The sequence below is a fragment of the Nomascus leucogenys genome, chromosome 6 (assembly GCF_006542625.1).
Source record: "Nomascus leucogenys isolate Asia chromosome 6, Asia_NLE_v1, whole genome shotgun sequence".
Lineage (NCBI taxonomy): Eukaryota > Metazoa > Chordata > Mammalia > Primates > Hylobatidae > Nomascus > Nomascus leucogenys.
This window is the reverse complement of record NC_044386.1, coordinates 99,864,181-99,887,441: the sequence shown is the minus strand read 5'-3', so window position 1 is coordinate 99,887,441 and position 23,261 is coordinate 99,864,181. Positions and strand designations below refer to the sequence as shown.

Sequence of the window (23,261 nt, the reverse complement as noted above, 5' to 3'; positions counted from 1 at the left end):
CATACATATGTAACAAACCTGCACGTTCTGCACATGTATCCCATTTTTTTGGAAAAAATAAAAACAAAACAAACAAAAAAGATTGTAATATTTACACATTCAGATATTTCTATCTTTAACCTCTGGGTTGAACATTCAGTCTGCTAAAGTTTCTCCCAATATTTTTATTGATTTAGGTTTATATTTAAATTTTTAAGCAAATCGGAATTTTAGTATATTTCTTTTGTCTCAGAAGGATAGCCACTAGTTTCATTATTATTTTTAAATAAATTATCCTTTCTTCACTCAAAAAAAAAAAAACCCAAAACAAAAAATGACCTCCATTTTGGAGCCATACTTGCAGAAACAGTAAGTCTTCTGTATATTTCAGAAGTCAAAGATTGCACAACACTCTAGGATCCTCCAAAGGGTATTCTTGTTGTGAGCTATTCAGAGATATGTTTGAGTCTCTGCTCATCTTTCCTGACAGAAACAAGGCTACTGTGAGCAGCTCTTCGATAAAACAAAAACCAATGTGCCAAGACTTGGCCACAGGTGGGCAGATATGGCCTATTATCCCAAGTTTGCACAAGCATGTTCATGATATAGTTTTATTTTAATAATTCGTTTGTTGACTATCTCATGTGTTCCTTCAACTTCAACCCCTTTTCCTACAAAAAAAGGATTTATTTTGCACAAGGAACTAGATAAAATTCATGTCAGATTCTTAGAAGCAGCCATAGATATAGGCAGCCCCGCTTTACTGTCTTCAAAACAAAGATTCCGGGTTTCAATTCCTGCCGGAAGCCTGAACTGGTAAGACAAATTAGAAATCCATTCGCTGTTTACCTTTTTTTTTTTTTTGAGGGCTGTTTTGGAAGAAAACAGTATAAACTGTTTTGTCAACAAACCAAAGAAAAATTATGACTCAGACCACTGAAAGGGAAAGGTTCCAGGCAACAGTGAAGCAGTAAGAATACAACCACTTTTACTTTCACCCACAGGTACATTTTTTATTTGATGATTACAGACAAAAGAATGCCATAATAAAACCAAGTGGGACATGGGCAATACCTCTGCCATGGCTGGACTGTGAGGCACTCAGAGAGAGGCAATATCTGACTGGAAGAGCAGCCCATGGAGGGAGGGACCTGACTTTGCCACTTTATCATCCTGCCAAAGTGGGCCAGCCTCCGAACATCTTGGATGAGGGCATCTTCCCAATAAAAATGGGAATGAAATGTCACAAAATAAAACCTCATGGGAATGGTGTGCAAACCAGATGAAGTCTCCGAAACCTGTGACACAAAAGTACTTGCCAACGAGGCATAGACATCTGTTGTACTGCCTGCCCTGTCCCCGTCTTCCTTCTGGGGACAACCCAGAGAACACTGCCTGAGGAATGTTCCCTCTCTCACCTACAGTCCTTGTGGCCCAGGTAAGTCTGACCCCATGAGGGTTCCTGGGGTGTATACACGCCCAGATCTGGTCAGTCATACCATGGTGTTCCCTGGCAACAGGGCCTGGTTCAGGAAAATCATGCAGGGCTATTCTACCTAAGACCCCTGCTGGAGTTTCCATTCGTAAGATACAATTGGGCCACCACTTGGGTAGAACCTGCCTGAGAAAAAAACCAACACAAGGTGGGGAAAGCTAAGGGACCATGAGGAAGAGAAAAAGTGCCTTAAGTAATTGCTAGTACTCTTGGATCTTTACTTGAAGCCAAACATTCGCCTGGATATCCTCGTTTTACAAAAAATACCTTTATGGATTATGTAAGAGTTAGTTTGAACTGGGCTGTCTGTCTTTGGAGCTGAAAGAATCTTGACCAATATAGTATGACTCTCTCTCTCTGTCTGTCTCTTTCTCCCTCTCTTTCACACACATACACAAAATATCATCAAAAGCTTCACTGACCACACTACAAATTCTAGCATACTTGCAGAAAGATCTCACTACTAATAATGGATGGGAATTAGCAATCTCACTTACTAATATGGATCTTAGCAAATCAAATTCAGCATATCTTTTAACAATATTAAAAGAACCATGCAGTGTTACCATGTGCCTTTTATTCCAGGAAGATACATATAGCTCAACCTTGGGAAATCTATCAATAGTTCAAATAAGTATATATATATATATATATATATATATATATATATATATATACACATGCTTATCTCGGTAGACACTGAAAAAATACATTAGACGTAACTGATTATGTGACTCATAATCACATAGTGAGCATTCCCAGTGTAAGCAATGTGTTCCTAGGGTTAGGAATTCCTGTGTGTTTCCACACTAACTCCTCAATGCTGCCACTGCTCAGATCTGTTGAGCATCAGTCCTCAACTCTTTGTGGAAATGATCCTCAGGTCTAGGATGATGGTGACGATGACCTGATGATGGTAACAGCTCATGTTTACTGGGCACAGACGCTATTAAGTGCTGCACGAAACACATTTCATGTGTCCTCTCATGTACACACAACTGCTTTATGAGGTAGGAATCATTATTATTATTATTCTCATTTTACAAGACATCAAAGCAAAGAGGCTAAGAACCTGCCTGAAGTCACACAGCTAAGTGACAGAGCTGAAATATGCAAACCAACATACATTTGATTTAAAAGCAAATGCTTTTAATTACATAATATAAAGTATGATATGTAAGTTAGGAACACATTTTCTTTTTAATATTTTTATTCTATTATAAATTACAAGACCAAAATGGCTAAGAAATACACTTACACAAAAAGTGATAATCACAGTTAACTTTTTGATATATGTAAATCCAGACTCTTCTCCTTACATATATAAATACAAGTAAGTGTAGAAATATTTAATATGAAAAATATCATATGTTGGTGGTTGTACACTCTATATGCCTTAATTATTACTCTAGAAATATTATTATACTTAATTAGTAAAAGTTTAGTAGTTCTAAACTACACAGCTTTACCTCTGATCACCTCACAAAGTACATGTTGTTATTATTGATAGCCAAAGCATGTTTATCTTTATTCTTGTGCTCATTATTTCCTTTGCTCACTGCATCTGAGAACTTCCATTTGAGGTCACTTACCATCTTCCAGAAGTACACCTTCAGAAGTTCCTTCAGTGAGGTCTCAAATCCTCTCAATTTTTTATCTAAAAATGTTTTATCTCCTCATTCTTAAAAGATAAATTGTCTAAGTATAGAATTCTAGGTTTATAATTATTTTCAACTAGCATATTAAAATACTGTATTGTCGTCTAGGGTTCATGATCGCTGTTTAGAAGTCATTCATCAATCTAATTGCTGCTCCTGTATAGGTGATATGTCTGCTGTTTGTTACTGCTTCTAAGTTTTTCTCTTTGTTATTTTCTATTTTCCCTACATTTAGTTTAGGTTTGAATATCTTTTTATTTATCTCGCTTGGAATTTGTTGTTGCTCCTGAATCTGAGGCTCAATGACTTTCATCAGTTCTGAAAAAGTATCAGCTTCTTCTCTTTGAATCTTAATACACCTAACTTCCCTGTTCTCCCTACCGTCTCTACCTGAAACTCTAACTTACGTAAGAAGGAGGAGGTCTCACCTCTCTGTCTCCCAGCCACTCTTTTATATTTTTGAACTCTGATTCTGTGCTGAATTCTCTATAATTTCTTTCATTCTACTTTCTAAGTCATTAATTCTCTATTCATCTGTGTTGAATAGCTATTTAATTCATCCATGCTTTACTAATTCTGTTTATTTTTCAATGCTGTAATTTCCTGACAGCCCACTTGGACTAAAGGACTGCCAGCCAGCTGACTGCCTTCAACTGGACCCTGAAGCCTAGTAATGAGTATCTCACTAGGAACCACAATTAAAAGAAGATCAGAGATTAGCTTCTAATTTTCCTGAGCTGCATAAGGCCCAAGGTGTCATAAATGACCCTAGGAAAAAAGTGCACCTTCCTCAAAACAAATAATGAGACTGGATGTTCAAACAGCCAAACTGGAAGAAATAAGCTGGGTTTAATTTGATGGAGAAAATACAGCAACAAGATGGGGTTTGCACTCAGCTACCATCAGACAATTCGTATCACCTATACAATGCCATTTGGTGCATTGTTTCAAACTCGTGAACTATAGGTTAAAAATTACTTTCTTTGTACCATTAAGTATTTTTTGACATTTATTTTTATTGATTTTAATATTGTGATGACAGCTTTCCTTCCTTCCTTCCTTCCTTCCTTCCTTCCTTCCTTCCTTCCTTCCTTCTTTCTTTCCCTCCCTTCCTCCCCTTTCTCCCTCCCTCCCTCTCTTCCTTCCTTCCTTCCTTTTCTTTTCTTTCTATTTCAATAGCTTTAGGGGTACAACTGGTTTTTGGATACATGGAAGAATTGCACAGTGAAGGCTGAAATTTCAGTGCACTTGCTTCCCAAGTAGTGTGGATTGCACTCAATATATAGTTTTTTAGCCCTCACTCCCTCCGCCCTTATGAGTTTCCAACATCCATTATACTATCCTGTATGCCCCTGCATATCCATAGCTTAGCTCTCGCTTCTAAGTGAGAACATACGGTATTTGGTTTTCCATTCCTGAGTTGCTTCACTTAGAATAATGGCCTCCAGCTCCATCCAAGTGGCTTCAAGAGACATTATTTTGTTCTTCTGCATGGCTGAATAGTATCCCATGGTGTATATATACCACATTTTCTTTATCCACTCATTGGTTGATGGATACTTAGGTTGGTTCCCTATCTTTGCAATAAATATATATTCACATATAATTCTTTTTATATGTCCATAATATATATTCATATATTCATTACATATATTCATATGGATGCTCTCTACTTCTGATGTGGTTACATTTCAATAAACCCATCATAAATTGAAAATATCGTAAGTCAAACATGCATTTAATACACCTAACCTACCAAACGTCCTAACTTAGCCTAGACTACCTTAAACATGCTCAGAACACTTTCAGTATATATCCAATAAATTACATGAGACACTCAACTCTTTATCATTAAATAGGCTTTGTGTCAGATGATCTGGCTTAGCATCTTGGGAGAGTACTGTACCGAATATCAATAGTCCAGGAAAAGATCAAAATCCAGAATTTGAAGTACAGTTTCTGCTGAATGCATATCACTTTATAACCATCATAAAGTCAAAAATCTTAAGTGGAACCACTGTAAGCCAGGGACCATCTGTATAGTCAATACATATATTCGTATGTTCATAGGGTCTTTTTGTTAAACTAAAAAGAGGGGCTGATAGAAAAAGAGTTAAAAGACAGATCCAGATTGTGGGTTCTGGTGTGAGATAATAAAATGTGGAGACAGGCTCAGAGAAATACGTGGATGGCTGGTTGCGTGGGGAGGTGGGGTTGCTGTGGCCATCAGCGGCCTATCCTCCCATTGCCCCAGGCTCCCCAACTCAGACGGAGCGCACCACCATTTCCTCCAAGGCTCTTCATGCTCCACCCCTTATCCTAAGGCCCTCTGGTGAAAGCCTTACACTGTGTTCCAAAGCAAATTATGCCCTGCTGTTTAAGGCTGACCTGTTGCCAGGCACAGGAAGACCATTTGTGTTTATCTTCCAAATACCATGGAAATTCCCTGAGAACCGGCACAGAGTCTGTTCAGCTTTTTCTCCCGGGACTTTCCAGGACGCTGCCACATGAGAGGTGCTTTCATGCCAACCATTCATGTTATAGATAAGAAAATCAAAAGCCCAAAGAGAAAAGGTAGGGGTGTCCCAGGGCACCATGCCATGTCAACGCCAGGACTGGGCCACTGATTCCTCTTCCTACCCTCTCACGCTGCTGGATGCCTAGTTAACACCTCTGGTTCATTTCTCTTCAGCACAGTCCACTCATTAATTACCTTCCCTTCTCTCTCCAGATCACTCAGGGAAAGCCAGTGTGACAGTGGAAAGAAGGTACACTTGGGATCAGGCAAACCCGTGTGTTAGGATCAGCGTTTCAAGGCTCAGTTCGACCCCCTTTATTTCCTCACCTGTGAAATGGGGCGATTGAGCCCAGCCATCCTGAACCAGGTGAGTTAGCTGGCATTGGATAGTACTGGCTTAGTGCAGACCCTGCCTCAGTGGAACTGAAGGGGATCTGGGCCAGCAGTGTCAGCATCACTGGGACTTGTTAGAAATGCAAATCTCACCCCAGCCCACTCCCACCCCTGAACTGCTGACTCCAAAACTGAGATGGGGCAGCACTTTGTGTTTTTACAAGCTCTCCTGGTGATCCCTGGGTCAAGTTTGAAAATCACTGAGGTACTTATTTGACCACGCCATCTAGTGGCAGACAGACCTAACAGATCCTGCGTTCCAGAAAATGGTTTGTTTCAACCTGACAAAAACAAGAAATGGGGAAAGGATTCCCTATTTAATAAATGGTGCTGGGAAAACTGGCTAGCCATATGTACAAAGCTGAAACTGGATCCCTTCCTTACACCTTATACAAAAATTAATTCAAGATGGGTTAAAGACTTAAATGTTAGACCTAAAGCCATAAAAACCCTAGAAGAAAACCTAGGCAATACCATTCAGGACATAGGCGTGGGCAAGGACTTCATGTCTAAAACACCAAAAGCAATGGCAACAAAAGCCAAAATTGACAAATGGGATCTCATTAAACTAAAGAGTTTCTGCACAGCAAAAGAAACTACCATCAGAGTGAGCAGGCAACCTACAGAATGGGAGAAAATTTTTGCAACCTACTCATCTGACAAAGGGCTAATATCCAGCATCTACAATGAACTCAAACAAATTTACAAGAAAAAAACAAACAACCCCATCAAAAAGTGGGCGAAGGACATGAACAGACACTTCTCAAAAGAAGACATTTATGCAGCCAAAAAACACATGAAAAAATGCTCATCATCACTGGCCATCAGAGAAATGCAAATCAAAACCACAATGAGATACCATCTCACACCAGTTAGAATGGCCATCATTAAAAAAACAGGAAACAACAGGTGCTGGAGAGGATGTGGAGAAATAGGAACACTTTTACACTGTTGGTGGGACTGTAAACTAGTTCAACCATTGTGGAAGTCAGTGTGGTGATACCTCAGGGATCTAGAACTAGAAATACCATTTGACCCAGCCATCCCATTACTGGGTATATACCCAAAGGATTATAAATCATGCTGCTATAAAGACACATGCACACGTATGTTTATTGCGGCACTATTCACAATAGCAAAGACGTGGAACCAACCCAAATGTCCAACAACGATAGACTGGATTAAGAAAATGTGGCACATATACACCATGGAATACTATGCAGCCATAAAAAAGGATGAGTTCATGTCCTTTGTAGGGACATGGATGAAACTGGAAAACATCATTCTCAGTAAACTATCGCAAGGACAAAAAACCAAACACCATATGTTCTCACTCATAGGTGGGAATTGAACAATGAGAACTCATGGACACAGGAAAGGGAACATCACACTCCGGGGACTGTTGTGGGGTGGGGGGAGGGGGGAGGGACAGCATTAGGAGATATACCTAATGCTAAATGACGAGTTAATGGGTGCAGCAAAACAACATGGCACATGGATACATATGTAACAAACCTGCACATTGTGCACATGTACCCTAAAACCTGAAGTATAATAATAATAAAAAAAAAAGAAAGAAAATGGTTTGTTTCCAGTGCTGGAATATTCAGCTTGGAGGACTCGGGAAGACGCTGCCCTCAAGAAGCCCCTAAATGCATGAAGGCACAGACTCTGTCATTCTTTCCACCCAGTGTATTCCCAGCATCTAAGCACTGTGATGAATGAAGGGCAGATATTTAATAAATGTTTATTGAATGAATGAATGAGGACAAATGAATGAACTTGAAAAAAGAGGCACATGTCCAAACTCCTAGTCTGTCCATAAAGTGTTGTACAAAACTTGACTGTCTTGGGACTCAGCCTGAGGCCCAGCAGGGCCAGGTAAGGAGGTACAAGGAGCCAGCCAGCTACAGAGGTAAGTTTCAGATGTGCAGGCAGACCAGACACAGCATCCATCCCACAGCACAGCAGCCTAGCCCCAGACCCAACAGAGGATCCATAGAGAGTGGTCAGATCCCATCTGGTCTGTCCAGAGCATGGGAGGGGCCAAGAGGAAGAACAGTCCTTGGACAGTGGGACCCTTACCCCACTCTGTCAGTGAGGACAGGGAAGAAGGAGTGGGTGATGAGGGCATTGCTGGTCTGCATTCAGCTGCAGAAGTCAGGACAGAAGAATGGTCCAGCAAATGGAGAGGGGTGGTGAGAAGACTGTCACAGCACAACAGGGACAGGAGGAAGCATCCGGATCCAGGAGGTTCAGGGAAGGGACAAATCCAAGGTCGCCACTGTCCTTCCTCCCAGGGCAGTGCAAGGTAGGGACAGCAGAGGCAGGGCCTAGAGGCTCTTTCCGCAGTGGAACTGGGAATGCCCAGATCAGGGACAGGTTATGATCCTGCACACACCCAGCAGCCTCAGAGTGCCAGGGAAGATGGGGCTTGCTTTTTCATGAGAGACTCCCTCTCTTCAACAAGCACATCTGGTTTTTCCTCCCCAACTTTTCACTGCTGGGCTGGAAAGATGCCTTTCAATCCCAAACCCTGTGCCATGTTCCACACTACTAGGGTGGCACTGAGAGAAACAAGTAGTGCTTACAGAGCACCTACTGTGTGCCAGGTACCATCCCAAACATTGGTAAATATAACCATGCCACAATCAAACGAGGTGAGTGCCGTGATCACCCCCCATTTTACATATAAGGCAACAGTAGGAACAAGAGAGCAACCAGCCACCCACACACTATGGTCCCCTGGTCCACCAGGCCATGCAATGCCTTGTCCACCTCTGAATCCCAAGCACACAGAACAGCCCTAGTGCATGGCCAGTACCCAACGGAGGAGCCACCTCATTTCACAGCTGGGAAAATGGATGCATTCGATGTCTATACTGTCTCCTAGTGGATTGTGTTAACTACTGGGTAGACCAAACATTTCCACCTCATCCTGTTTCTTTGGGTCTTTAAAAAAAGGGAGGGGGTTGGGGAGAAGGAGGAAAAGAAGGAAGCAAAAAAGGAGCAGGAAAGGGTGAGGAGGGAAGGAGAAGAAAGAGAGAGAAAGAGGCAGAAAGGGAGGGGAGAAGGAGAAAAGAAAAAGGAGAAGGAAGAGAAGGAGGAGGGAGGAGAAGAAGCAGAGGGGGGATGGGAAGGAGAGGGAGAATTCTCAGACTGGAAAATTCGGCAAGTTTCTGCAGACAAATTATAATCTCCCAAATCTGGTTTTTAAGTCACTAAGTCAGGCAACAAAAGGTGATCTCTTTTTATGAAGCCACAGTAAAACGCAAATTTGTTTTCAAGTGAAACTTAAAAGAAATAATAAATTAATTTCCTAAAATGAATGCAAATACACATCTAAACCTGGATATGCACCAGCAACCAAGAACGGGACAAATCATATACTAATTACTGTGTGAATGAAGATCCAATTGTTAATTGCAGTGTGCTTCAAGCATTCCATGTGAGCAACTTACCTGAAAAGCTTTTCAATTTGTATGTCAGGAAAGTTGGTAATTAAACACTTCATCTCCCTATTGACTTTATTAGAGATATGGTAATCTTTGCATAGTTTGCTTATAATTATTTTATTTGTCAAATGAAATTGATACTTAGTTTAGGAAAGTGTTAATGTTACAATTTAAAAAAAAAAAAACAAAAAACCCTGGGACCTGTACTCAACAAGAAGCATGTAAAGCTGCCTATACTCGCAAATGGTGTATAAGACCCAAAGATGAGGTCTGCCAAGCACGTAAATGGCATCTTAAATGACTAATCATCTTTCCTTAGTCTTGTCTACACACGACCTTGACTTCATCAACAGAGAGACTCACTTTTAAATGATTGTTCAAAGTAACCCTGTGATACAACCGCACTTTTGTGGTATTCTTGCCAAAAAAAATTAAAATTTTAGGAAAGCACAACTCCAATGCAACTGTGAGGCAACATCAGACAAAACCAAATTGAGAGATATTTTGCAAAATAACTGGCCTATACTTGGCAAAAATGTTAAGGTCATGAAAGACAAAACACAAAACGAACAAACAAAAAAACTGAGAAATTAGTCCAGAATTAAAGGACACTAAAGAGACATCAGAACTTTATGTAACTTATAATCCTGGATTAAACCCTGAACCTGAAAAATCATTTTTTTTTTGTTATGAGGAACAATTGGTGAAAATTGCCTGTGGATTAGATAATGCTATTACATTAATGCCAACTTCCTGATTTTTGTCATAAATTGTGGGAAAATGTCCTTATTCTTAGGAAATAACATACGTTGAAGCGTTTAGAGTTAGAAGGCACATTGCGTATGCCACTCATTCTCAAGTGGCACAGTGAGAGAGAGGGAGAGACAGAGAGAGACAGAGAAAAAAAAACTGATAAAGCCAACATGGTAAAATAGCAACACAATGGGGGAATCTGGGGGACAAGTATACAAGAGCTTTCTGTATTATTCCTGCAACTTGTCTGTAAACCTGAAATAATTTCAGCCTAAAACATTACCAAAAACACAAAACCTTGTGATGGACACATCTCTTTTCATTTGTTTGGGATCTGGAGGATTCATTCATTCATTCATTATTCAACAAATATTTTTTAAGCACCAAGTATGTGCTAGACCTTACTCAAGGTGTTGGGGACACAGCAGTGGAGGTGGGGCGTGGGGAAAGCAAAGTTCTGACTCCAGGGGGAAATGAAGCAACTTGGAGGTTTCTGGCAAATCCCCATCTCCCTTGGCAGTCTTGAGCTCAAGGTGCCTTAAACTCAACCAAACGCCTGATCTTCCCCCAACCCCCACCAAAAAGCCCAAAATATCTGGATCTCATCCAGTATTTTCTAGCTGGGGAAATGATAGCCTATCCACCCACTGGTCAAATCAGGAACAATACCACATCTCTGATATCTGATCCATCACTTACTCTCTTGGTTCAATTGTTTCTCCTCCTAAGTATCTGAAAGATCCATTTATTGCTGTCCACGTCCACTGTCACATGGACCGGGCCTCCATGTCCCTCACATGGACTTCCGAAATGGCCTCTGGGCAGGCCTCCCTCCTCACCAGCCTGCTGCCAATAAGCATGTCCTTCATTCCGCAGCCAGAGAGCTTTTCAGAACCCACCTCTGATCACATCACGCCCCCACTCACCACACTTCAATGGCCTCCTGTTGCATTTGGAAACAAAGACTCCTTTCTTTCACAATACTTATTATTTAATAAATGGCTGACTCTCCTGCCACAGAGGAAAGCTCTGTGAAAGCAGAAACCACGCCTGGGTTTGCACACTACTGTGAGCACATGGTTGGCATTCAATTAATATTTGTTTAATTAGGTGGATAAGCAATTAAAATAATTAATGTCTGGCTTGGGCCAATGAATGGATAGTGGTGCCACTCGCTGCCACAGGGGACATAGCAGGAGGAGGAGCTATGTGGGAGAGGTGGGCTTTGCAGAATCTGTGGGACACCGCAGACCCAGCAAGCAGCTGGGAATGAGGCCTGCAGTTTGTGATACCGACTAGGAAAAGGCACACACCAGTCCTGAAATGTGTTGCATACCCAGAACAGTCTTCACCATCTTTCCTTGCCTGCAGGAAAGAAATGGAGGGGGTCTACATTCTCCTCTGTTCACCAATGGTTGGTCAGTCATTTGCATAAATTTGCATAAGTGTCCAGTGCTGCCTGTGTTAGAGACTGATGGAACACACACGTAGCCAACCTGTTTTATGCCACATCTTTCCAACCCACCCCCACCGCACCACCACCACCACCAGCACTGAGCACAGCACCCTTTGTGCAGGGAATAGAAGTGGTGTTCAGGGAGGTTGGCTGAACTGAATTGGAAGTTTTCTGGCGTGAAATATTTTCAAAAAAAAAAAAGAGAGAGAGAACACAGCTGTGATCCTTGATCACATTCATTCATTTTATTCTTTGGGGGACTTGGAATCCATCAAGCATATCAAATCATGGCAAACGATTCCAGACTATGCCTCATTTCAAACTGCTGATGGGATAGAAACATCAATGCTGTTCTAAAAATAATAATAAAATTACTTTTTGCAGTTCTGTTATTTCACATTTAAATTAACTTCCATCACGGATTTCATAATTATCTCAAAAGCTTCATCTTGCTTTTAAAGCTGTCACGTTTTCTTGACATGTTTTAAAGGGGCCAGCCCTTTATTATCTGGGGGCCACACGTCCTTGTGAAACTCCTGGGGTTTTCTTCTAGTTGCCACTGTCCAGAGGCCTACAGAGTTTTGTTCCCATAGACCAGAGTTTCTCAACCTTGGCACTATTGACATTTGAGGCTGGACAAGTTCTTTGTTGTGGGGGGCTGCCCTGTACACAGTAGGATGTTTAGCAGCATCCCTGGCCTCTACCCATAGATGCCAGTAGCAACCCCACTCCCTGGAGGTGTGGCAACCAAGAATGTTTCCAGACATTGCAAATGCCCCCAGTTGAGAAGCACTGTGTGGATACACGTTTGGCCTCTGTGCCCAGGTTTCTCGCATGTCCTGCCACCCAACTCAGAGGTCTATTGAAGACAAGAAAGACAATACTATTTTGTGTGGCTATTAATTTAAAAATTGGTGCACCAATTAACTTTGGCTTCCTGTTCCTCTAAGTCTGGAACTCAGCTCATCTACTGACCTCTATAAAGGGCAACTGTGTAACTTTCCTGGTCTCCCTTCAGTGATTTAAGAATTTCAGTGGCTTAACTGCTGTTAGGGTAACTGGGTGGTCCAGGCCAAAACAGGCAGGAAATTGCCTTACTCAACAGGCAGAGTATATGGAAGGTCACCCTCCTCTCCTTTGGCCCCACCTCCCTCGCTCAGCCACCAGTAAGGCCTTCAGCTAATCTGTCTCTTGGAAGGCCTGGCTCTACCCGAAGAGCTGGGTTTCCACTCAGGCCAACTCCTCTGGTGCTCCCACCCTAGACATGGCACCCCTGAATCTTCCCAGGCTGTCCTACCTCAGAGTCTTTCCTTTTGCCGCCTGAGCCTAGATACAGATGCCTAGTTCCACCTGCAGCTGCTCTCCACTTTTTCAGAGTTGTTGGAAGAAAAGTAGGGATGGCCAAATCAGAAACAAACACATTTATCCTCAGTTACTAACAACTCCTGAATGTGCATTTGAAACAGGAATAACCACGACGGCCTGTCTAATGGTATCACATGCAGGCAGGCAGGACCAGAAATCATCTCGCCGCATGCTCTCTAAGCCCTGAGACCACCCTGTCAGCCAGGTGGTCTGGTTGGAAGTGTGTAGATCAATCCTAGGAGGATGTGTGGACAATAGACGGTGAGCAAAGGTTTCCGGGTAAGTTAGTGGCAGCAGCGTTTGAGAAAGGCCATATGGAGGAGGTGAATTGGTAAGGGAGGGTGTGGAGGGAGAACAATGGGGCCTCAGATGAGAACCCAGGTTGGTATGGAGAGCCCAGTCATGGGGACCCTGCAGTGGCCCACTGAGGCCATCAGAGGCTCTCTGCCTGTTGAGTAAGGCAACTTCCTGCCTGTTTTGAACTGGACCAATTACCCTAACAGCAGTTAATAAGGAAGCCACTGAAATTATTAAATCACTGAAAGGAGGCCAGGAAAGGTACACAGTTGCCCTTTATAGACATCAGTAGATGCTCTGAGTTCCAGATTTACAGGCAACAGGGCCTGGCCTGGGTTGCCAGAACCTGCCAAGGATAGGGGGCACAGCGTCTGGGTGTAGGACCTGCTCATCCACCTACCTGCTGGGGACTCCAGGTAAATCTCTGAGCCTCTGTTCTAACCTTTGTGGACAGCAGTATAAAATAAAAGTATATAAATCCATTTGACTGTTCAATTCTACTTCAAAGAACTGACAATAAGGAAAAAATCATGTATTTATATATTCATTCATATACGGGGATGTTCAATACAATGGCGTGTACAATTCTGGCAAACAGAAAAGCATACCAAATATTGTATGCCCAGATATAAGAAAGTGAGTTAATGAATTATGACACAGCCATAAACATGATATCATGCAGCTTCTTAAATCAGTATCCTTGATAGGATATACCATTAATGAAGGGAAAAAAGGGATGACAAAACAATATGCTCGAAATAATTCTATTTTGTTATATATATATGTTATATATATGTGTATATGTGTTATATATGTGTATATATGTTATATATGTATATATAACATATATAACATATAAATAACACATATACATACATATGATATATATAACATATATACATATATAACATATATACGTATATACATATATATGTAATATATGTTATATATATGCGTATATATATATATATATATACACACACAATATTTAGAAAAAAGTCTATAAGGATATATGCAAAAATGTTAGTTATGGGTGGCAGAATTATCTTAGTGTTTTTGCACATTTTCCAAATTTTTTACCATCAACACAGATCTTTACTGTGGGGGAAAAGTGGTTGTGGTGAAGAAAGCAACCAACTCCTCAGCAGGGGCTGGGAGAAGAGCTCCAATCTCTGCTTTGTATGTTCTCACAATGAAACCAAAACAGTAAGAGATGTCCCATGTTTTCATACAATGTACAAAAGCAGGAAGGACCTATTTGTAAACATTTTGGCATTTTTGTAGATTTCCCTGAAAAACATGGTCAAATTGTTATAGACTTGGCAGCCACAGAGTCTCTGCTTATCTGCAAAGAGCCTCAGCTTCCAACTCTAAAGCCTGCACTATTCAATCAGAGGGCAATGAATGCATCTTTTGACCTTGTTGCTGCCTTCCTGAATGCTGTTAGGGTGGCTGAATCTCAAAGCCAGCCTGGAGTCTGTCTTATCAGTAACTGCTGGTAATTAAGCAAGCCATGTCAACAGTTTCACACACAGCACAGAAGGCAGTAAATGGGAGGATCCCACTTCCCTTCTGAGAAGACCCTGTGGGACTGTAACACAGAACCTACCACTACCACCAGCCAGTCTCCAAGCTATCACCTACCCTTCTTCTGGGAAGAATGATGAGCTTTGTGTGTCCAAAGTATCAGGTAGGTGTAGAACCCCCTCATCCACCCACCTGCTGAGGACTCAAGGTAAGTCTGAGCCTCTCTGAGCCTCTGGTCCAACCTTTGTGGACAGCAGTATAAAATAAAAATATATAAATACATTTGACCGTTCAATTCTGACCTAACCTTCTTCTGGGAAGAATGATGAGCTTTGTGTGTCCAAGGCTCCTTATTATAAAGTCTAGAGGAACTAGTTTGCATAGGGATTATCTTGGTAGGATTTTCAGATCAAAATAAGTTTCCACAAATAAAAGTCAGAATCTCAATTAGACAGCTCTGGCCTATTTTGTTACAGAGACCCACAAATACAGGATATATGCTTTCTTTCCTTCAAGGGAGTCACTGAAAGGCAGCCACATACAAAATATAAGACAGTTCCCTGGCATCCCTCCATTTATTCATTAACAAAACCCTACTGGGTATCTACTGTATGGGAAGCAATATGGTAGGTGCAGGGCTGCCATACTGTTGGATACATTCCCTGCCCTCACAGGGCTTCCAGTCAGGTATCAATCAAATAACTACACAATTTACATGAGGCGAAGTGCTCCAGAAGCAAAGTACAGCTTTATGGGGCCCTGGAAGAACACACGATAGGTACATTTTACCTGGATAAAGGGATCAGGACAGATTTCCCTAATGGAGTAAGAATTCAAGCTGAGACCAGAAGAAAAGTAGGAATTGGACAGGAAAATGGTCAGGAGTGAGGATGGTGTAAGGGTAGGGAAGGAGGCACAGTGAGCAATTAATCATTCCAAGAAGAGGGACACAACATAAACAAGAGCCCTCAAGGAGCTTGGCTAAAACAGAAATAACTTTTCTTCATTGAACAAAGAGTTTTGTGTGGTGAGCTAGTCCAACAGCCTCACCTGCCCCACAAAAGGAGGGAAAGAGAGAGAGAGAGAGAGATGGTAGACAGATGATAGGTAGGTAGATAGATGATAGATAGATAGATAGATAGATAGATAGATAGATAGATGAAAATGAATGGATTGCTGGATCTGGAAAAGATGTAGAAATAATCTCCCTACGACCTTGTGTCTTAGTGAATGTCAATAAAGACAGACAATAAAGCAGTAAATGCAAGCATTGCTTGGGAACTATGGTACTTGGACCAAAAGCTCTATGTTCTGTGAACTAACTTACCCTAAGGAAAGCATTTAGAGAACCTGGTAAATGGCTGGCTAACATCCTTCTTCGTTTCTTTCTCCAGCCCAGATCTCTGGGAGCATGTGTCCCACTGCCTCCATGACAGTTCCACTTGCTTGTCTCACAAGTAGCTCAACTCAGCTATCCAATACTGAAGCCTGGAGCACACCCCACAGGCCCCCTGCCTCTCACTAACTTCCTGTCACCTCCAACCACCCAGGTGTCAGACAGAAAGCTGGGAATCATCCTTGACTCTTCCCCTAACTCCTTACCATGAAGTCATAATGATTCTGCCCCAAGCAGGATATGTCGTGCCCAAGGGATGGACAGGGAAGTAACTGGTGCCCCTGGAGTTGTTCAGCATGGCATCCCTGCCCCCAGTATAACTCAAATCCACCTCTCTCTCTCCATCTCTACTGACAGCCCCTGGCCTAAGTTAGCACCGTCTAACTGGAGTCTTGCTTTTCCTCCCGCTTCAGTCCAATTGGCTCTCCACACAGCAGCCAGAAGGAGCATTTAAAAGTGCAGGTCAGATCATGTCCCTTGCTCAAACCCTCTTCAGTAGATTTCCAGTGCTTTTAAAATGAAGTCTCAGCCCCTAACCCAAAAGTGGTCCCCCGTGAGCTGGCCTCTACCACAGCTCCAGCTTCCCACACCACTTTCACCCTTGCTCCCTGTTCTCCAGCTCTTCCCAACTCAGGGCCTTTGAAGGGGCTCTTCCTTGTGCCTGGAACGCTCTTCCTCACATTTCTCTTCATTCCTTGGCGCTTGACTCAAGGGTCAACTCCTCAGAGAGGCTTTCGCTGACTTCAAATGGCCTTTGCTAATCCTCTAATTTAGGTCCCTTGGTTATTTTATCTCAGGGGATCATTTCTTCGTAACATTTACATATGTCATAACTAACCCAATTGTGTTACTCTTTTGTGACTATTTGTCTTGCTAGCAAGCAGCATGATGGTAGGAGGTATACCTAATTTGCTCACCACAGTGATCCCAGAACCAAGATCAGTCCTCGGCACATAGCAGTTACTCAGTAAGTATTAGCCCATAGCAGCTTCATTCGTCATAATTGCCAAAACTTAGAAGCAACCAAGATGTCCTTCAGTAGGTGAATGAATAAATAAGCTGTGGTACATCCAGACAATGGAATATTCTTCGGCACCAAAACGAATGAGCTATCAAGCCACTAAAAGATACGGAGAAAATGTAAATGCACATTATTAAGTGAAAAATGCCAGTTTGAAAAGGCTACGTAATGCACGAATCCAATTATATGACTTTCTGGAAAAGGCAAAACTATGGAGACAGTAAAAACATCAGTGGCTGCCAAGAATTCGGAAGTGGGAGGAATGACTAGGTGGAGCAAGGAGAATTTTTAGGGCAGTGAAAATACTCTGCATGATATTACAACGGTAGATATAAGTCATATACATTTGTCCAACCCATAGAACGTCTACCGTCAAGAGTGAATCCTAATGTGAACTATGGACTTTGGGTGATAATGATGTATCATTGTAGGTTCATCAATTGTAACAAATGTACTACTCTGCTGGGGAATGTTGATCATGGGGGAGGCTGTGCATGTGTGGGGGCAGGGGATATATGAGGAATCTCTGTGCCTTCCTTTCAATTTTGCTGTGAACCTAAAACTGCTCTAAAAAAGGAGCCTTTAAAAATTAACTTTTTAAAATTCATTAATCAATTAAAATAAATATATACTGAAGGAATAAATAAACCTCTTTTTTCAGATATCACTTCTTCCTTTTTTTCTTTCTTTTGATGAAAGCCAAAATGCCATCAGCTCGTTTTTTTCTTGTAAGTCCATAAAATAATGATGCGTCCTGCAATTGATGGGCTCTTAGATTCAATGAAGGACAGGATATAGAGAAATTCGGCTGAACTGTATGTCCGGCTGGTTTGGCTGTTCCAGCACTACTCAAGGCAGGACAGCTTGCAAGCATAGCGCACACGTCTCAAAGGCTCAAAACTTACCCAGATTCTTGGGTGTCCTGCTGAGTCCCCAAGAGCACTGAGGAAGCAACCACTTGACAGTATCCCATATTTTCACAAATCTTGTCTGCCTCACACCCCAGCCATCAGCGCAAAATGACCGTTCCTAAATTCTCTATAAGTCAAAATCTCTGTCTTCAAAAGGCCCAAGTTCAGAAGTTACCTCCCATAAGACTTCCTCTGGCTCCTCATGACGATATGAACACGCCTAGTCAACATTCATTTCATTCCACCTGGTGTTATTAAGTTAGTCTACCTATGCCTCCCCTATTAGACTTAGAACTCCCTGAGGTCAAGAAATATTCTCCCTCATCTCCACATTGCTCTATTCCTTGCAGACAGCTTGGCAGATCAAAGACATTCAATCAGTTCAACAAGCTGATTCAAATGTCCCTCCATCTAAGGCAATTTGTCCAGAGAATCTTCCTGCACTATAAAATTAATTCCAAATTGAAATGCCAAAGACCAGAAACCTGGAAGTGGGGAAAAAGTCCAATAATTGATTTCAGAAAAAAAAGTGGAATTCCAAATCTCTTAAAACATAATTTTGAAATCCTTTAAAACATACGAGCCTTATTAATTACTCTTGCAAATACTCACCTCAGAGAATGTCCACATAATGCTTAATTCCTAATGATTACTGGTCTGAATTTGTAGCTGATTCCCTCATGCTTAAATTACAAAAGATTAAGATGGAACAATGACATTGGGGAAACAATCTCCTTCTTAATTGTGCCATTTCAGCTGCAAATACCTTTTTATGTATATAACTAATTCAAACCTTCACTACTTCCTCGACATCAGAAACACTTAAATGTCATTCAAAAAGGTAGCAAAACAAATAACACACAAACACACAGACACACAAAACGGAAGATTCTATGACTTCACTCTAGTCTAAAGGATATATGTCATTCCTGGCCAGAGAGAAAAGAGAAAATCAGCCAATACAACAGTTTCAGTGACCAGCGTAAGGACTGTAAATGAGCCAGAAGGAGGGGGTATCAGGGGCCACAGGATATGAGAAATATAGCCAGGACTGTCATAGCAGAAGTCATGAGGAGAATATCTGGGAGCCCAATCCTTTCTTCTCCTTTCCCAGAGTAGCTGGTAGAATCCTAAACTAAAACCCCAACAGGGTACCTTGAAGGAGCAGATTCCAAATTTGGACCTGGATTATATCAGCAGAGTAACATGAATGTGAAGACCCCAACATCATCGGTCTCCAACAAGACTCTAGAGAGTCCCCACTACACATCACAGAAGAGTGTCATTGTAAATGGTTCTGCTGTTGTGAAGTAGTCAGCTGGGAAAAAAGGAACAAGTTGGGGGCAGAGGGGGAGGTGACTGGCTGTGGCCTTTGTACCCTGAACACGAACTAGCAGCAGAAATAAATCCTGGTGATTCCCCGTCCATTTGGTTCTGTTTACCAAGCTCTTATTCTTTGCAAAGCAACCATATTTAGGGAAAGGAGGGAGGCAGAAAAAGGAATTCAAAGAAGTCTCACAAGCTCATGTGAGGTAGGCTCTGGGTGATAAGCTTGGGTACCGTGGCTTTTTTGTTGTAAATTGCCCATAGAATCTGAACTCTCTCTCTTTGGCTCAAACCCTGAGCCATCTCCCTTGAAATTAAACCTTTTCTCCCAAAGAAGAAGATGGAGATTCACATGGGGCAAGAATAACACATCCCCACGGATCATCCTCAGGGGACCAGTAAAAGAAATGATGGTAAAAGGAAAGGTGATCACCTCAAGGAATTTTCACTTGAGAAATTATCACCATGCTGAAGATCTCTGGTATAGCTGTCAACAGAGAAAAGCATCTGTCAAGCTGGCCAGGTGTTGACTAACAACGCCAACAATACCCTGTGCTTGTACCATTCAAGTCTCCCGCAGTCCAAGGCACAGGCACAGGCTTTCCTGTGCTCCACACCACTGGGCCAGGGGCAGCTACTTCATCTTTAGTCCGTGTAGCTCATGGAGCAATGTAATGGACAAAACAGTTTTAAACAACGATGTCCTGGCATAGAAATTATGTAAATCACCAGGGATTTTATTCCTGTTCCCAATGTATATTGGACTAAAATATCTTCATTTAGCATCTTTTGCTTTTTCTAATTTCATAACATTTACATCTATCAATTTTCTATTGATTTTGAAGTAGTTGAATGAGTTGAAATTGCAGCTTCAGTCGCAGGCAAACTGGCACAGATGTGTTTTCAGACCAGCCACATTCCTCCTCAGGGTTCTGGACAGAGGCCTCCTTGTCTGTTCTTCCAAGAGTCCCTGTTTCTGCTGATGGAACTGCCTTCCTTGGAATTACACAGGCTCTTCACCTTGGTGTCTCCATAGACACCTCTCCTTTGTCCCTCCTTGGCGTCCTCCTTTACTCTTACTCCAAATCTAGAACTCCTCTACCTGCCCAGTGGTGCATTCCTTCCTCTCTGGTCCAGCCATGGCCACCAACTCTGGCATCCCCAGCACCTGCCTCATTTCATGCTAGCCTCCCTGTCTCAAGTCTTGTTCCCTCCTTACTATGTTTCCTAGACATAGCTGACAAATTAATCTTCCAGAAAAAGTGATCATGCGATTTCCTTGTTCAGTACCATTGAGGTCTCTCTCTCTCTGTCTCTCTCTCTCTTTTCTATTTTATTTTATTTTTCTGGTTCTTAGGAAGTGTGCAGAGGACTCTCCCTTAATGTGGAGAGAGAAAGTCCATACTCCTCAGTCTGTCCTTTAAAGCCTGGTCACATCCAAACAACTCAGTGTTAAATCCCACTGCTGCCTCTTATATCCCCAGTGCACCAACCACTTACTGACCTCTGCACATGCTTAGAGCAAGTCCACTGTCATTTATGCCTGCAATGCCCCTCTGCTACTGGCTCTGTATATTCAAACATTCCCGTTTTCAAGGTTCAGCCGAAACGTCCAATCTCTAGAAGCCTTCCCTGGCCGCCTTAGATGAAAGGGATCTTTCATTCCTAATTCTATGATGAGAGACACTTTTCTTTGCTAGGCATTGCTGTTCCTCCCCTGACCCTCCCTATCTCCAACACATGACCTCCCTCTGCTGGAAATTTCCTGGGGGCCGCCCTCTGTGCCTCTCCCTGCATCTTCCACAGGGACCTAGCAACTTGCCGTGCCCACAGCAGCCTCTGCACAACACCCAAAGTTTGTACTAGCTTAGATGTTCACGTTTCTCTTCTCCCACACCCTGCTCATCAGGTAGGGAACTTTCCCAACGAAAACGGAACTTCCCTACTACAATACCAAAACAGGTAAATGTTGCCACTCGATCAAGAACTCTTCCATTTTTGAAATATTTCCTAATGAGCTCAGTTGTCACAGACTGCACCCTGGGGACAGGTCAGCCCAGAAAGCAGAGGATGTCACCTGGGCAGGACCAGGGCTGCTCCACGCTGATGACCACAGGCTGGGTGTCTTGTGCCCCTGGAGGGTTAGGACACACAGCAGCCAGTCGCAAAGGGCGCAAAGGACCAGCGCTTAGGGGGCGGGGCGGGCAGGGGAGAGTCCCGGGAGTTGTACCCTGTTGAATCCCAGCTCCAAACTTTTCCCTCCGTCAGCGCGGAGCCCTCCCCACCAGCCAGGACTGGCTGACGCCGTGATGCCACAAAAGCCGGGACCGGAAGAGAAAAATATGTGGTATGGGGAAGGCAAAGGCGGTTATTTTCAGAACTTCGGGGGCTCCCGGGCCGGCCCTTCGGGTTCCCGAGGATGCGAGGCCAGCGTTCGGCCGCCGCGGGTCCGGACCGGCGCCTGCCCGGGACCGGATGGGCAGCGACCGGGATGCAGACGCCGCTCTGGTGCTGATGCTGCAGCTGCCGCGCGGTGACAGCCGCTCCACCACCCACTGCGCCGAGCTGCGGCTCCGCGCCCCCGGGGGCGCCCGGCGCGCCTGGTCCGCTCCGGTCCGCTCCGGCCCGCTCCGGCCCCGGGCAAGGCCTGCGGGCTGCAGCGGGCGGCGCGGCCCAGGCCGCTACTCACCCGGAGGGTTGACCGCCGCCGGGGTTGCCATCTTGCTCGGAGAGGATAGGCGCCCTCTTGGCAGGGGCGCGGGAGGGGCGGCGCGGAGCCCGGCGCTCAGCCCCGGGGACCCGGTCAGGCCCAGGCGCCGCCGCCGCCACACAAAGGACGGCGCGGGCGGGCGGCGCTCCCTCCGCTCTCCCCGCCGCCGCGGCCGCTCGCCGTCCCCGCCTTTCTCTCCTCCTCCCCCTCCTCGGCCTCCTCCTCCCGGTTCAGCCTTTGTCGCGCGGCGGGGGGCGCCCGGCCCGCGGCTCCCCGGTCAGAGCGGTAGCACCGCGAGACTTGGGGCTGCGGGCGGCGGGACCCCCAAGTTGGGCGCCGGCGAGTGGCGGGCGCAGAGGGTCGGGCGCTCCCTCGGGCTCGCGCAGGTGCTCGGGCCTGGCCCGGCTGGGACCGCAGGCGCCCCTCCCGCGCTCGCCTAGCCCGGGCTGCCCCCGCACGCCCAAGCCCCAGGTGTCCGGGCGCGCATTACCGAGGGGCGCCGTGCCCAGGCCAGGAGGCCAGGGCGGAGCGGGTGAGGGAGAAGCCCATTTAGATTCAGAGGGAAGCCGGTCCTGGGAGACGACCGCGAGGAACAAAGGCGCCCCAGTGCTGCCCACTTAGCATGCCAGAGCCGCGCTGCTCGGCTCCCAGGCCGGGGACACGGCCCGGTGCGAAGCGGAGGGTGCCCGACCCCGGGAATTCCTAAGGCCATGGGCACCTCCAGGGCCACCGCCGCACACAGCTTCGGAGTGTACGGTGCACACGCCCAGGCACAGGCAGCCAGGCCCGAGAAATTGTGAATGTCTTGGCTTTGAGTATGGCGCTCAGCTCTACCCTACTTGCCATGATGACTGCCGTTGATTATTACTTGAGGGCGTTGCAAGGGCCTTATTTACACCGCCAAGTTGAGAGTTTAAAAAGATTTTTTTTTTAAATAGGTTTATCTGCGTATCCTGGCGAAGTCTGGATGCAGAGAACTTGGAGCGGTTGTTTTCTACCAG

General features: G+C 44.1%; 1 protein-coding gene across 4 annotated transcripts in view; it reads right to left on the bottom strand.

The window, feature by feature from the left end:
• Window positions 1–23,026, bottom strand: part of ARNT2 (aryl hydrocarbon receptor nuclear translocator 2) — a 201,153-nt gene extending 178,127 nt beyond the window's left edge. For 2 of the 4 annotated variants that reach the window (XM_030814898.1, XM_030814894.1), the window contains exon 1: window positions 22,240–23,026. In XM_030814898.1, coding sequence (XP_030670758.1) covers window positions 22,240–22,270 — 31 coding nt within the window. In that variant the 5' untranslated portion in view covers window positions 22,271–23,026. The remainder of the gene's footprint in view (window positions 1–22,239) is intronic. The other 2 variants (XM_030814897.1, XM_030814893.1) reach the window with 2 other exon arrangements.
• Between the last annotated feature and the right edge of the window lie 235 nt (window positions 23,027–23,261).